Source organism: Oratosquilla oratoria, chromosome 26, assembly GCF_046742065.1.
Source record: "Oratosquilla oratoria isolate Oo_2021 chromosome 26, ASM4674206v1, whole genome shotgun sequence".
NCBI classification, from domain to species: Eukaryota; Metazoa; Arthropoda; class Malacostraca; order Stomatopoda; family Squillidae; genus Oratosquilla; species Oratosquilla oratoria.
Genome location: NC_134802.1, coordinates 56,534,462 through 56,548,969, shown reverse-complemented (window position 1 = coordinate 56,548,969; position 14,508 = coordinate 56,534,462). Strand labels below are relative to the sequence as shown.

General features: G+C 40.8%; 1 protein-coding gene across 2 annotated transcripts in view; it reads left to right on the top strand.

Annotated features, from left to right (window-relative positions):
- Klp3A (kinesin-like protein 3A) overlaps positions 1-12,007 on the top strand; it is a 36,383-nt gene extending 24,376 nt beyond the window's left edge. For both annotated transcript variants that reach the window (XM_076209891.1, XM_076209890.1), the window contains exons 18-26: positions 809-923; positions 1,036-1,174; positions 1,690-1,832; positions 4,279-4,428; positions 6,116-6,295; positions 8,159-8,344; positions 9,076-9,330; positions 10,969-11,072; positions 11,460-12,007. In XM_076209891.1, the coding sequence (XP_076066006.1) occupies positions 809-923; positions 1,036-1,174; positions 1,690-1,832; positions 4,279-4,428; positions 6,116-6,295; positions 8,159-8,344; positions 9,076-9,330; positions 10,969-11,072; positions 11,460-11,562 (1,375 nt within the window). In that variant the 3' untranslated portion in view covers positions 11,563-12,007. The remainder of the gene's footprint in view (positions 1-808; positions 924-1,035; positions 1,175-1,689; positions 1,833-4,278; positions 4,429-6,115; positions 6,296-8,158; positions 8,345-9,075; positions 9,331-10,968; positions 11,073-11,459) is intronic.
- The last annotated feature ends 2,501 nt before the right edge of the window (positions 12,008-14,508 follow it).

Genomic DNA, 14,508 nt, shown 5'->3' with positions numbered 1-14,508 from the left:
ACACAACCACTCACTAACTCCCCCCATCCCCCACCCATTCCCTTCCATGCATCACAGCATCATCCATACACAACCATTCTCCACTCACCCCTATCTTCTGTCTTCTCCCTTCCTTCCTCAACAGACATCCCCCTCTTGCTCAATACCCCATTGACCCCATCCATCCATCTCATCCCTGATAGTCTCTGCCTGTTCTCTACCTCTGTCTTTGCTTTACACACTTCTTTTATTAATATTACTTCAGTAAAAGGAGTGTGGAAGGCAGAGATGGATGGAGTGAACAGGAGGGAATGAACGAATATAATATGGATGGAAAAGGAGCATTGGTAAAGAGGGAATGTCTGTTGAGGAAGGAAGGGAGAAGACAGAAGATAGGGGTGAGTGGAGAATGGTTGTGTTTGGATGATGCTGTGATTCATGGATGGGTGGAGATGAAATGGGTAGTACTGGAATTATGCCTTTTGAATTTGTCTGTTTACTGGTTTCTTTGTGTTTGTTTATTTTTGTGTGTATGCAACTGCAAGAGAGAGAGGCGAGTTCAAGGTCTCATGCATATAATTGGACACCTCTCATTCTCGTGTACAGTTCTGTGTGGAGGATTTGGGTATCTGATTGTAGGTGTTCTATTGATATTGCATTGCTGCAGCCTGTTAGTACTCCTATGGCAGTGTTTTGTATTGTTTTGAATTTTGCTGAAATGTTAAAGATTCACTTCATGATATATCTATGTATCAATAGCCTGTACCACCTTTGTAAGGGATGGCTAAGTCCATGCATGCCTTGACTCTAAATACTTACTGTTTATTAGGTCCTGGCTTGACGGTGAGCTTGAGGTAGTGACAGTCAAGAAGCAGGCCAAACATACACTTGATATGCTCATTGAAGATCGTAAGACAATATCTGACCAAATAAACAAAGTCAAGGTAAATCAGTAATTTAAAGTTGTATATTTATTCTTATTTCACTTATATCAATATTGAATATATCTTTTGGCTCTTTTATTATGTCTAGATACATGTAAAATGCTTTTAACAGCGTCAGCTGAATCGCGGGGGACATTCTTTGGCAATGGAAGATGATCTACAGGTCAAAAGGAAGAATCTGGAAAATGACATGCACCTTCGCACAGCTCAGATTAATGACATGCAGTCGAAGATTATGGATGGGGATCAAGGTATGATGCATTACAAATTGATTTTTATGTGTTGAGAATGGTTGTATATGGATGATGGTGTGATGAATGGGTGGGGGAAGGGGGTGAGGGAGTATGTGTGAGAAATAATTTGACACAGCTGGAAGGGATTTCTCCCCGTCTTCAGGGATGGAATGGGTGGGAATGATTTTATGCCTTTTCTTTTTTGGCTACCTCCCTTGCAAGATACAGGGATGACCCTTCATCCAAGAAGAGCCAAGATGAGAGGGAGGGAAGGGGGTGAATGGGAGTGGAGTATGTGGGGGTGGAATGGGTGGAAGTGGATTTTATGCCTTTGTTTTTTGGCTACTTTATTCTTATGGGGGGTGGTCCTCTTCATGTCATCTCTAGGCCTTGTGCAACTGAAAAAACTGATAATGGCAAAATGTAAAGCTGTAAAAGATAAATAAAATAAAACTCACATACATAAAAACTTGTTTGAAATAAAGATCTTTTGGGAATTCTTGTTAAAGATTATTTTGTCCATGTATCCCCAGATAACGCAGAAACTTCGAAGAGGCGATTTGAATCCATCCAAAGTATGATTGAAGCAAAGGTTGCCATAAATTACCTCTTTGATTTTGCCACTACCCAACAAGCTACAGTCTTTACTAAAGAATCGGAATTCAAGGATGTTCAGGTAAGTACGAATGTATGCATTGTGGTCAGAGTAGATAGCTTGTAAGGATGGAACCTTTATTAGACGTACATTTCGCTTGTGGAAGCTGTCTCAAGTACAGGGATATCTTGATTTATACTTGTTTAGAATACAGTAAACCCTCGATGTAAAGGATATGGGGATGGGTCTGTTGTTATATCCAAAGATCCGTTATATCTGATGGAAGTAGTGGACAGATCTGTTATACAGTAAACTTCCACTTATCCGAACTCCAAGGGGGATTAGAAATGTCCGATTAACCGAAATGTTCGGTTAATCCGACTTTGTATGTTTCATTCCCGTAGAGTTTTATGCGGTAATGTCAGCTGCAATATTCGTACCTGTAAACTTAACATACACATGGAACTGCTTATAATAGTTCATAAACATATTCTATAGAGTATAAAGAGAAAATGTTTAACGAGAGCTTGTGATACTGTATTGTCACCGAGAGGACTCACGAATGTATGTACCGCCAAACAGCCGATCAGGTGTAAACATAGAGTGTGCTGCCACCGTGTGAGCACTTGGCGAAGCTTGCGGGTGGCGGAAGAGGCGGCGGGGTGTTTGAATGTTCGGTTGAGATCCAAATACGTTCGGTTAAAGCGATGGCTACCGTATTGAGAAAATGTTCGGTTAATGCGATTATTTGGTTAAAATGTGTTCGGATAAGTGCGAGTTTACTGTATCCCAAAATTTGTCTGGTATTAGAAATTACAGTAACCTTTGATATAACGGACAATATGGGGATGGGTCTGTTGTTATATCTGAAGATCCATTATAACCGAGGATCCCTTGCTATGACTGATGAAAATCCATTATAGCAAGGGTATGTCTGGTCAGATTTTTTGTCAATTATATCCGATATCCGGTAGATTGAAATCCGTTATATTGAGGGTTTATTGTACGAGATTTTGGAATAATACAAGGTGAAAAACCTAGTCATTTTTTCATGTTACACAGATTATTTAGAATGATACGATGTAAAAAATCAAGTAAGCAATAGTAAAACTTAACTGTTCACATTATGCAGTCCCCTCAGGAACGTATCCCTCGCATAAATCGAGAAATCCTCATACAGGTTCTACTCTGACCATTTTTGTTGGCATTTGCCATTTCATGCTTTGCACCTTGTGACATACTTAATTTCTGGTCCATGGCATCCAAGTTTATACAATAAAATTTGTATTACAATATACATTGTGAACAGATAGTATATGGTGATATACAGTGTGCCCCAGAAAAATGTACTCGACATCACAAGTACATTTTATTTGGACACCCTGTATATTTGGAAACGACAATAGGTTGTTGTTGTCGTTCCCTAGACTGTCTGTCCGAGCAGTCCCGTCTCCCCAAGGAATGCCATAGCTGAAACTGGGTTTTCCCACAAATCCTTTATAGAGTGTATGTTGTGTTGTTTGCGTGCATGATTGTGTATAGGTACTTGAGCATGGTAGTTTTGTGGGATGTACGTACAAAATCATCTTCCTGCCGCCTGTCCCCAAAACCAGCGCTAAACATCCATGTCACCCAACTGGAGGTGCACATAATTCCATACAAGAACACTGGACTCACCCACCCCTGATACTACAATAAGCAGTCAGCTTATTGTAACATAATAACAACCACATCATGTATTCTACGGTTCCCAGTACTCCACACTGCAACCATACAAAAACGAATCACAAATGAAGCACTCCGTAGTGGCAGTCGGGCAATATACCCCAGATGACACACCACAGAGAGCACTCTAACTACTTCAGAACAACTCAAGTTCTCGCGTGCAGCATCGGCTGCCATACGTAACTTGTATCACACTACTCGCATTATAGAATATAGTCACTGCTGTATTACTTGTTCTCTTTTACTTTGAGTTATAATAAACGCAGAGAACATGATCAAACCAGTTTACAGAATCTGAGGGTAACTTGTGTACAACTACAAAAAAATATGTAATCAAGACATTGACGCTGGCATCCTTGTGTACACTTGCGCCTCATAATGCCTATGTAGGCGTCATTGTACCAAAGTGGTTATTGTCGTTCCCAAGACTGACTGTCTGAACAGTTCCGTCTCACCAAGGAATGCCACAGCCGAAATGGGGTTTTCTCACTAATCCTTTATGGAGTGTTTGTTGTTTTGTTTCTGTGCGTCATTGTGTGTAATGCAGTCTTCCATGACATGTTGAATAGTGGTTAAAACTGCACTGCGTCTCTTCCGTACACCAACTCGAAATATCTTCATCAAGTAACGTGTGGGTTGAACTAATGACTGTGGCCAAACCTGGGGACCCATTGTCTCCTACAAGAGACATCCAGGGCTGTGGATTGATGAATTACAATCACAGAACTGAAAGAATTAGGAAAGGGCAAGTAGGAAATGTTTGATTAGCATTTGCATTAATTCTTTGATATTTCCCTTTTAGGCTCACAATGAAGAATTGATGGCTACATTAGATGAGGCCGAGAGTGAGATGAAGGCCGTGAAGGAAGCTCATTCCAACGAACTAAATAAACTCTCACGGGAATATGAAGACAAAACCCTCTTCCTCCTTAGACAGATGCCAAAAACTAATGTAAGTAAATAACAGTTTCTTCTCAAGATTTTGTTTAAGGTTTTTTATAAAATGACACAAGGAGCTAAGATGGGAGGGACTGAATGGGTTTTGGGATAGGTGTGAGGAGTATGTTCTGACATAGACATTTTTGTTATAAGGGAAAAGACTCTGGTATATGTATGTATATTCAGTAAACCCTTGATATACCAGATGTCGAATATACATACATATACCAAGGCTTTTTCCCCCTTACAAGGGAGGTAGCCAAAAAGGAAAAGGCATAAAATCATTCCCACCCATTCCATCCCTAAATACACTCCTCACCCCTCCACCCTCCCTCTTATCTTAGCACCTCCTGGATGACGAGTCATCCGTGCACCTTGTCCACTGCCCTGGGTCAGAAGCACAGTAAACCCTTGATATACCAGATATCGGATATAAGTGACAAAAAATCTGACTGGACAATCCTCGCTATAATGGATTTTCTTTCGTTATAGTGAGGGATCCTCTGTTATAACGGATCTTTGGATATAACAACAGACCCTGTCCCCATATTGTCTGTTATATCCAGGGTTTACTGTAATTTCTAATACTGGACAACATACATATACCAAGGCTTTTTTCCCCCTTACCAGGGGGGTAGCCAAAAAGGACAAGGTACAAAAACATTCCCACCCATTTCATCCCCGAAAAAACTCCACACCCCTCCACCCTCTGGACATACTGGACAAACTTCAGGATATAATGGATCTGTCCGGTATTTCCATCAGATATAACGGGTCTTTGGATATTATGACAGACCTGTCTCCATATCGTCCATTATATTGAGGGTTTACTGTATAAGGCTTACTTAATTCCAAGTCGAAAGGATAATAAATGTTTGAAAACTGAAAAAATGATGATGAAAAAATTGCACAAATAGAAACAGGACAGTTGGAAGGATAGAGGGAGAAACAAAAGATGGTTCATAGACCTTCTTCTGCCTTTACTGTTTTTAGGAATGTCAACTTTGGGGCTACAGAGAGTAGGATGCCCAGTCCTATCCTCGTCCCATTTTTGTTGCCTTTTATGACTCAGTGGGAACACTCAGTACTTTCTCCCCTACCATTGGGCAAAAACACTCATAATTGGCATATTAACCTCTTCAATACAAGTAAATTCTTGCAGGCAGGATGGGGTTCCTGACGTACAATGATTTGATGACACATCACAATAATCTCATTATAGAATATAGTTACAACTGTATTAGTTGTTCTCTCTCATTCTGAATCTTAAAAATCACAGGAAATATGATCAAGCCAGTTCACAGGATATGGTGGTCACTCGGCTACAACTATAAAATATAGTCAAGACTTCAATGTCGGCATCGTGGTATACCCACTTGTGCCTCATAACGCCTACGTAGGTGTCTTCTCCTTTTCTGCAAGGGGGGTCGCCGATTTAATGAAGCAGCCTTGCTGTGGATGTGCTGTGTCTTGCAACACTGCTTCTGACCCAGGGCAGTAGACGAGATGCAGGGATGATCTGTCATCCAGGAGGTGCCAAAATAAGAGGGAGGGTGGAGGGGGTGTGGAGTGTATTAGGGATAGAATGGGTGAGGATATATATATATATATATATATATATATATTTTTTTTCTTCCCCACTCGCGCTTCATGGCGCCTACAGAAGGGGTTAATTCATAGAACAAATTCTCTGTTTCCAGGGTGGAATGATGGATGATGAAGCGTCAGAGAGTGAAAAAGCCCTTTTGGAGAGGCTGCAGTTCCAGGAAGAAGAAATTGCAAGACTTTCGAAAATACACGAAGAATTACAAGAAAAGACTGAGGAATGTAAAAAATTGAAAAAAGAAATAACCACAGCAGTTCTGACCAAAGGAAATAAAGTAAGTCTCAGATATTACTACACATTATCACCCATTTCAGGGCATCTATGACTTGGCAACTTTCCTTATGAGGGAGGCTCTCTCTCTCTCTCCTCTCTCTCTCTCTCCTCTCTCTCTCTCCTCTCTCTCTCTCTCTCTCTCTCTCTCTCTCTCCTCTCTCTCTCTCTCTCTCTCCTCTCTCTCTCTCTCTCTCCTCTCTCTCTCTCTCTCTCTCTCTCTCTCTCTCTCTCTCTCTCTCTCTCTCTCTCTCCCCCCTTCCTGTCTCCTGTCTCCTCTCCTCTCTGTCTTTCTCTTCTCACTTTCTTCTCTCTCTCTCTCTCTCTCTCTCTCTCTCTCTCTCTCTCTCTCTCTCTCTCTCTCTCTCTCTCTCTCTCTCTCTCTCTCTCTCTCTCAATGTCTCATGTGAATGTGCAGCACATCCATCTCTCTTCACACACTTACTACCAAGCTCTTCCCATTTGCTTTCATCTGTTCCTCATTCAAAACCTATTCCTGTTGAGTGTGGTGCCTTGTGAGATGTGCATTCTTTGTCTTGTATCATGATTGCATCTGTTCTCTGTGACAAGGTGTGCTCTTTGTTGGTGGTGGTGGATGGTGTTCTGAACTGGGCTAGTTCTGTAATGTGTGTGATGAACCAACCCTAATTTGTTTGTTTGGTTCTCATAATTGATCATGTTACTAGTGTCATCACACTCGTTACATTTACACTTTGAGCAACAGCATATCAAGTAACATTAGCAATTTCTTTCACTGATACCCAGTTATGTTTTGTTGCATTTTAGCATCCCACTTGCTTAATTGGAACATGGTATTGACAGACAAGTATAAGCGATAAAACTTGATAACATTATATAACAATGTTATCAAGTTTATCATTATTTTTTTTTTTATCCAGGAGGTGCCAAGATAGGAGGGAGGAGGGTGGAGGGGAGTGGAATGTATGGGAAATGAAATGGGTGGGAGTGATTTCTATGCCTTTTTCTTTTTGGCTACCCCCCATGTAAGGGGGAAAGAGCCTTTGGTATATGTATGTATTATTATTTTTTATTTATTTTATTTATAAAGGAAAAATAGACATTTGGGAATGAATGCTAAGAGGAGATTGTATGAAGGGGTGATTGTGCTGACAGCACTGTATGGGGCAGAAACATGGAACATAGGAGAGGAAGAGTATAAATGTGTTTGAGATGAAGTGCCTGAAAAGTATGTTATGGATTACTAGGCTGGATAGAATGAGAAACGAGGAGATGTGGAGAGTTTGGGGTGGAAGGGGAGTTGGGAGATATGGTTGATGGAAGAGTATTGAGATGGAAAGAATGAGTGAAGAAAGATTAGTAAAAGAGGTGTGAGGACAGAGGTGGAGTGAGTGAACATGTGGGGGGGGGGGCCAAGGATGAGATGGATGGATGGGGTAAAAGGGGCATTGGGAAAGAGGGGAATGTCTGTTGAAGAAGGAAGGGAGAAGACAGAAGATAAGGGTGAGTGGAAATTGGTTGTGTATGGATGATGCTGTGATGCAAGGGGGGCGGTGAGGAAGTATGTGTGAATGATATTTTGACTCAGCTGGAAGGGATTTCTCCCCATATTTTTTCTGCAAGAAGGGATGGAGAGGGTGAGTCACCAATAAAATGAAGCAGCATTCCTGTGGATGTGCTGTGTCTTTCTTCTGACACAGGGCAGTGGGCAAGATGCACGGATGACCCATTATCCAGGAGGAGCCAAGAAAAGAGGGAGGAAGTGGTGGTGAATAGGAGTGGCATATGTGAGGATGAAATGGGTGGGGGTGTATTTATGTCTGACTTTGACTACCTCCACTGTAAGGGGGGAAAAAGCCATTATTATATGTGTGTTTTTATTTAACAGGTATCGTTGATGCCACAACTTGTATCATTCGAGCACAAACGGCCAGAAAAGAAGTCAGAAGAACAAAGCTACACATATGTGGAAGATATGTCTGAATCTGAATTTGATTCAGAGAATGACCTAAATGACCAAAATGACCCAGATTGGAAAAATACACCTTTGTATAGAAAAATAAGGAAAATTACTGTGAGTATAGATTTCAATAATCTTTCTCTCTCTCCTTCCTTTCTGTAGGAGTAGGGTAATTAACTCATATGTCATCAGCCCAATGTATAGCTCAGGTACATACTGGCATCAGCTGATTTTATATCCCCCCCCCCTTCCCGCTCAAACTTTGCCTTAGGATAACATAAAATGAAAGTAGAGTATGAAAAAATTACTCTGCATCTGTGACCACTGTTAGCATGAAATCATTAAGACATATAGGCCTACTGTAAGCAAGTTGACAGGTTAGGGTTGTAAATTGAGCATATTCTTTCCCTCTCAATCACATTTTCCATGCATATGAAAGATTTAGGCCATATCCATAATTATTATGGATATGGCCTCATGAATGTTATGCAGCTTTAAAAAAAGAGAGAGAAACTGCTAAGATTGCTAAAATTCTACCCAAAATGAGAAAACATCACGTCCTTTCTCCCCCAGGACTCTGTAGTGTTACCAGGGTTCAAAAGGGTGTGTAGGTGGCTTCAAGTCATCTAATGATACCAGAAATATGTAGTGTACAGCAGGACGTTTATAACTCATTAAAACTGTATAGAAATGGGTTCCCAGAGGCTCCAGTCACTACAATTGTCACGTCTTGTGGTGATAAGCCTCATGTTTGGTATTTCTCCAAAGACGATCTATTTCTGTTTTTTACATACTTTTTGGGGTATCATTGTCTGCTTTAATTAACCCATTTATTTTCTGTTTAGAAAGGTACAAAGAGGGATTCCAGTAAAGAAAGTCCCATATCAGAAGACGAAGATCAAGAAAACAAGAAGTCAAACAAGACCTTGTTTAGGGGAGTCAAGAGAGATTCGAGCGGGGAAGTCAAGTGTCGTTGCAAATTGAACTGCGGCACCAAGAGATGTAAATGTCGCAGTGATGGAAGGAGTTGTGGGGTGGGCTGTAAGTGTAACGTCTTGAAATGCACCAATAAGGCTATGCCTGATACCACATTCTCTGAGGTAAGAATTCTTGTATACTGTAGAATTTATAGCTGAATTTCAGAGATTGGAAGAGCATTAAATGGATTTCTAATGTGTATGAAGTGTGTACCCCTGTGGAAGGGGAGAAAGAATACTGCCACAGTGTTCCCACTTGAGTCGTAAAATGGAACAAAAACAGGACGGGGATAGGACCAGGCATCCTACTCTTTGTAGCCCCAAAGGGGACATTCCTGAAAAAAGCAAGGGCATAAGAAGGTTTGGGAGGAGTTTTCCAACCAGAATCCTAAGGTTTGGGTCTTTTAATGTGCGTGTAAAAGGGAAAAGGTAGGCAGTATGCTTGTGAGAGGAAAGATGGATGTGTTGGCATTGAGTGAAACCAAGTTGAAAGAGAGGGGCAATTTTGAGTTTGGGAGTATAGTGGGGAGGATGTCAGGAGTGAAGAGGGGATGAGGGAGCGAAGGGGTGGCTATACTAGTAAGTGAAGAGATAGGTAAGAATTTGGTGGAGTGGAAAGAAGTTTCTTTGAGGTTAATGTGGATGAAGGTGAAGCTGGTAATGGAGATGTGGGTCTTTGTAAGTCATATGAGCCTGGTAGTGAGAAAAGTGTAGGGGAAAGGGAAGCTTTTTGGATAGATTTGAATTAGTGCATAGAGGGTTTTAGGAAGAAGTGTCAGTGTAGTGGTAATGGGAGATCTCAATGATAGAGTAGGAAATGAACCAGTAGATGGAGTGGTTGGGAAGCAGGGGCTGTAGATCTCTTGCATGAGAGAAATACATAAGAATGAAGGAGACTGCAAGAGACCATAAGGCCTACACTAGGCAATTCCATGACCATTACCACCTGTCCCCATCCATAGTTATCTAACCTTCTCTTAACCCCTTCCATACCGTGCCGCACACGCAGGCATCATGAGGAGCAAGTGGATTCGCGACGCTGCCATATCGGCGTCTTGATTATATTGTAGTCGCCCCTATGTTTTTACATTCTCCCTAATCTACTCTAAATCCCATTCTCTGTGGTTTTCAAAATTCACGGGTGAAAGAGAGAACGATCGATATAAGCCGTGACTATATTTTATGATACGAGTATTATTACGACACGTCGTATGGCTGGCATTGGCTGCTGCCCGCGAGATTTAAGTCCCGTAGTGAAGTGGTTAACCTCTTCACTACGGGGCACATCGCATGTCTGGCAGCATTAGCTGCCCGATGTGCGATGTTGTCATAATAATCACATTATAAAAAATAAAGTCGGTGCTCAATCGTTCGTTCTCTTTCACCCGGGTATTTTGATAACCATAGAAAATTGATGAAGCCAGTTTAGAGAGAATGAAAATTATGTGGGTACGACTACAATAAATATAATAAAGATGTCGACGTCGGCAACAACGAGTACCCACTTGCTCCTCATGCCGCCTACGTAGGCGTCACCATATGGAAGTGGTTAAAATAACTGATAGTTCTAGTGCTTACATGATTACTAAGTCTGTTCCATTCCTTAATTACTCTATTGGTAAACCAGTTCTTGCCTATTTACTATATTGAATTTAAAGTAGTGTAATGTATTGATAAATCCATTAACCTAGTTTCCCCCACTTCTCTTTTTCCTACTCTTTTATTATTGATTTTTGTCATGGCTCTCTTTGTTCTTTGCAGCCAAGTGGAGGGGATACTCTGCTTAATTCAACATTCGATGTTGGATCTCAACCTCTGAAGGAAAATAATTCCAACACTGAAGATTCTCCAACAAAAAAACTAAGGTAACTTTCTTCTTCTTCTTCCTTTTCTCTCTCTCTCTCTCTCCTCTCTCTCTCTCTCTCTCTCTCTCTCTCTCTCTCTCTCTCTCTCTCTCTCTCTCTCTCTCTCTCTCTCTCTCTCTCCCCCCCCTCATTTGAGTACATTGCAGCATAAACCTTTGTAATGAAAAATTTAATCAAGGAGAAACAAAATGGCTCTTTATATTATACCAAGGGCTTTTCCCCTTATAAGGGAGCAGCAAAGTCAGACTTGTCAAAAGCCAAAAATGAAAAAGCTCTTGGTATATGAATAGGTGAATAAAGATCATTTAAGGTAACTAAAACTTACTTGAAATAATGAGCGACATCTTTGTTGTAACATTTGAAGGTAATCCTACCTGCTCTTTACAGATTCTCCTCGGAGGATCCCGTCGGAATTGAGAAGTGGGATGCTGCTAGAATCAAGCAAAGAATACAGGGCATGGAACGTTATTCCTCGCCTAATATCTTTTGAATAAATGACTTGAACGAGAAGGCTACAACTGAAGTGGAAAACATGACCATATTTGACATTCCAGTGTGCCTCTAGAAGCTTTTATTATACGAAGGTGTACTTCCATGTCTTTCTTTTAATCACACTTTCCTTATAATTTGTGAAATAAATAGGATAGAATTTTAGAACTATTTCTGTTGTTTATACACTTCAATCCTTTTCTCTTCCTTCTTCCCTTCCGCTCTTCAAACCTTCTCCTCAACTTCCCCTCCTTATTTCCTTCCTCTGCCTCCTGGGCCAAGATATTTCCATTTCTTAAATCTTCTTTCCCTTATTGATTGATTGATTGATTGTTGGCCAATATTGTGTCTTTACTTTTTAATGTAATTTAGCTTTTATCCATGTAGCAAGGTATATAAGAGTGGATGGATGTAAAGAATGCCTTAAATATTTATAATCAATGTGATTATACTTGTTTCATTTCCCTTTGTTTTGTTTGAAAAAAAAAAAAAAAAAGATAAGAGGGTGGAGGGGAGTGGAGTGTATTAGGGATGGAATGGGTGGGAGTGGTTTTTATGCCTTTGTTTTTTGGCATATGTATGTATATGTAGAAGTAATAATGACCTGTTTCACCCCTTCTTATCCATATGAACCATGGCTATCAGTCCTCATAAGAAAACTCCTTCAGTGTGAGGTACCCCACACCTTTGCTGAACAAAAGCCATCTGGCATTGGCAGAAGGGAATCCATGTCTTTATGCTTGAGGGGACAGAGAGGGGGAGGGAGTTGCCAATTTAATGAAGCAGCCTTGCTGTGGATGTGCTGTGTCTTGCGACACTACCTCTGACCCAGGGCAGTGGGAGAGATGCAGGGATGACATGTCATCCAAGAGGGTGGAGGGGAGGGGAGTATGTTAGGGATGGAATGGGTGGGAGTGGTTTTCATGCCTTTGTCTTTTGGCTACCTCCCTTATAAGGGACAAAAAAAGCCTTTGGTATATGTATGTTAACCTTTTTAATACAATGATGCCTATGTAGGCATTATGAGGCATGAGTGGGTATATTAGTATGCTGGCATCAGTATTTTGATTATATTTTGTAGTTGTAGCTGTGACCACCAAATAATGTTAACTGGTTTTATAGATATTTCAGTTTATTAATACTCAGTGAAAAAGAATGCGTAATACAGCGGTAGCTTTATATTTTATAATGCGAGTAGTATGATTAGGTGTTGGTGCTGTGTATGAAAATTTGACTCGTATAGAAGAGGTTAACCGTCTCCAGTTCCCTGCCCATTACCCTCACCTTTACCTCCCACACCACGCTATTCATGTACACATTGAACAGCCAAGGCAACATTACACATCCCTGACACAGTCCCATCTTTACCTCGTACCACTCACTCTCCATTTCCCACTCTAACAGGCTCTACTACTCTCATGAAAACTCATGACTGCCCATAACAGCTCTCCCCTAATCCTATACACCTGCAAAACCTCCCAGAGTGCCCTCCTGTCCATCATTGCAAGCCTTTTCAAATCCATAAAGGCCCAAAAAAACATCCCTACCTTTTGCCAAGAAATTCTCGCATATCTGCCCCACCACAAAAAACCTAATCCATGCAACCCCCACCTTTCCTAAACCCACACTGTCACTCACCATTTACTCCCTTTGTTCCTCTCCTAAAATTCTCAATCGAAACCCTCCCATAAGCCTTCCCAACTACACTGGACAAACTGTTCCCTCTGAAACTACTACTCCCACATTTGTCCCCTTTTCTTGTAAAGCGGAACTATACAGGGACTCTTTGAGTCCTCTGGCACTCTACCTTCCCTCAGACACACACTAAACGACCCCACCAACCAATCATAGATGAATAACTGCCTCAGACCCGGGCAATGCGCAGGACACAAGGAACTAAGATGAGGGATGGTGGGGGTGGGAGTGGGAGTGTGTGTGGTTAAGTGAAACATTGAATATCATGGGATTTTATTTCATAGGTCTACACGTGACAAGAGCTAAGTACCTTCTGCCTCTAGGCGTAAGCTGGGGACCTGGCACAGGGTAAGGGCATGACCCCTGACCCATTTCTCTGGCACCCTGTTGCCGTGTGGAACATGTAGGTAGAACAATACAGACAAACATATATATGTTTAACATAAGGCAAGAGAAACTTGTATATAATGAGGAATATGCATGCAAAACTGTTAAGTGTAACACTATACTAAATACATGAATGCTATGGCATATAGGCCTGACACCAGTGTTTATGCTTAGTGCATATGGTCTAACGACCATGAAGAGCGGTTATATGACTACATAGAATACTTGTATAAAACATTTACCATATAAAGAACTACATATACAATAAAGAAGTATTACATATACAGTAATGGAGTATTACATGTACATACATACATATACCAAGGCTTTTTCCCCCTTCCAAGGGAGGTAGCCAAAAAGGGAAAGGCATAAAAACACTCCCACCCATTTCATCCCTAAATAGCCTCCACACCCCTCCCACCCTTCCTCTCATCTGAGCACCTCCTGGATGACGGGTCATCCCTGCACCCTGCCCACCGCCCTGGGTCAGAAGAATTACATGTACAATAATTTATTTTATATTGTTTTGGTTTTATCATTTGTCTGACTTTCATTTATTATTAGTTATATGTTAATTATATGTTATTATTATTTACTATTTACCTGTTTGTTTATTATTTAACTATACCTATGCATTTATTTATGTATTTTATTTGTTATTTACATTATTTTAGTTTTTATTTATTATTTTATTATTATGATTTTTTTTGCATCCGACCTAGATATGGACCAAAAGGTCTCCTGTCGGCATGCTCCGCCTTTGCAATCCTTTGTAATTACATATACAATAAGGAGGAGAATGACATATACTAACTATAAGTAAAGAATCACTACATGTGCCTTGACTTGGCTACCTCCCTTACAA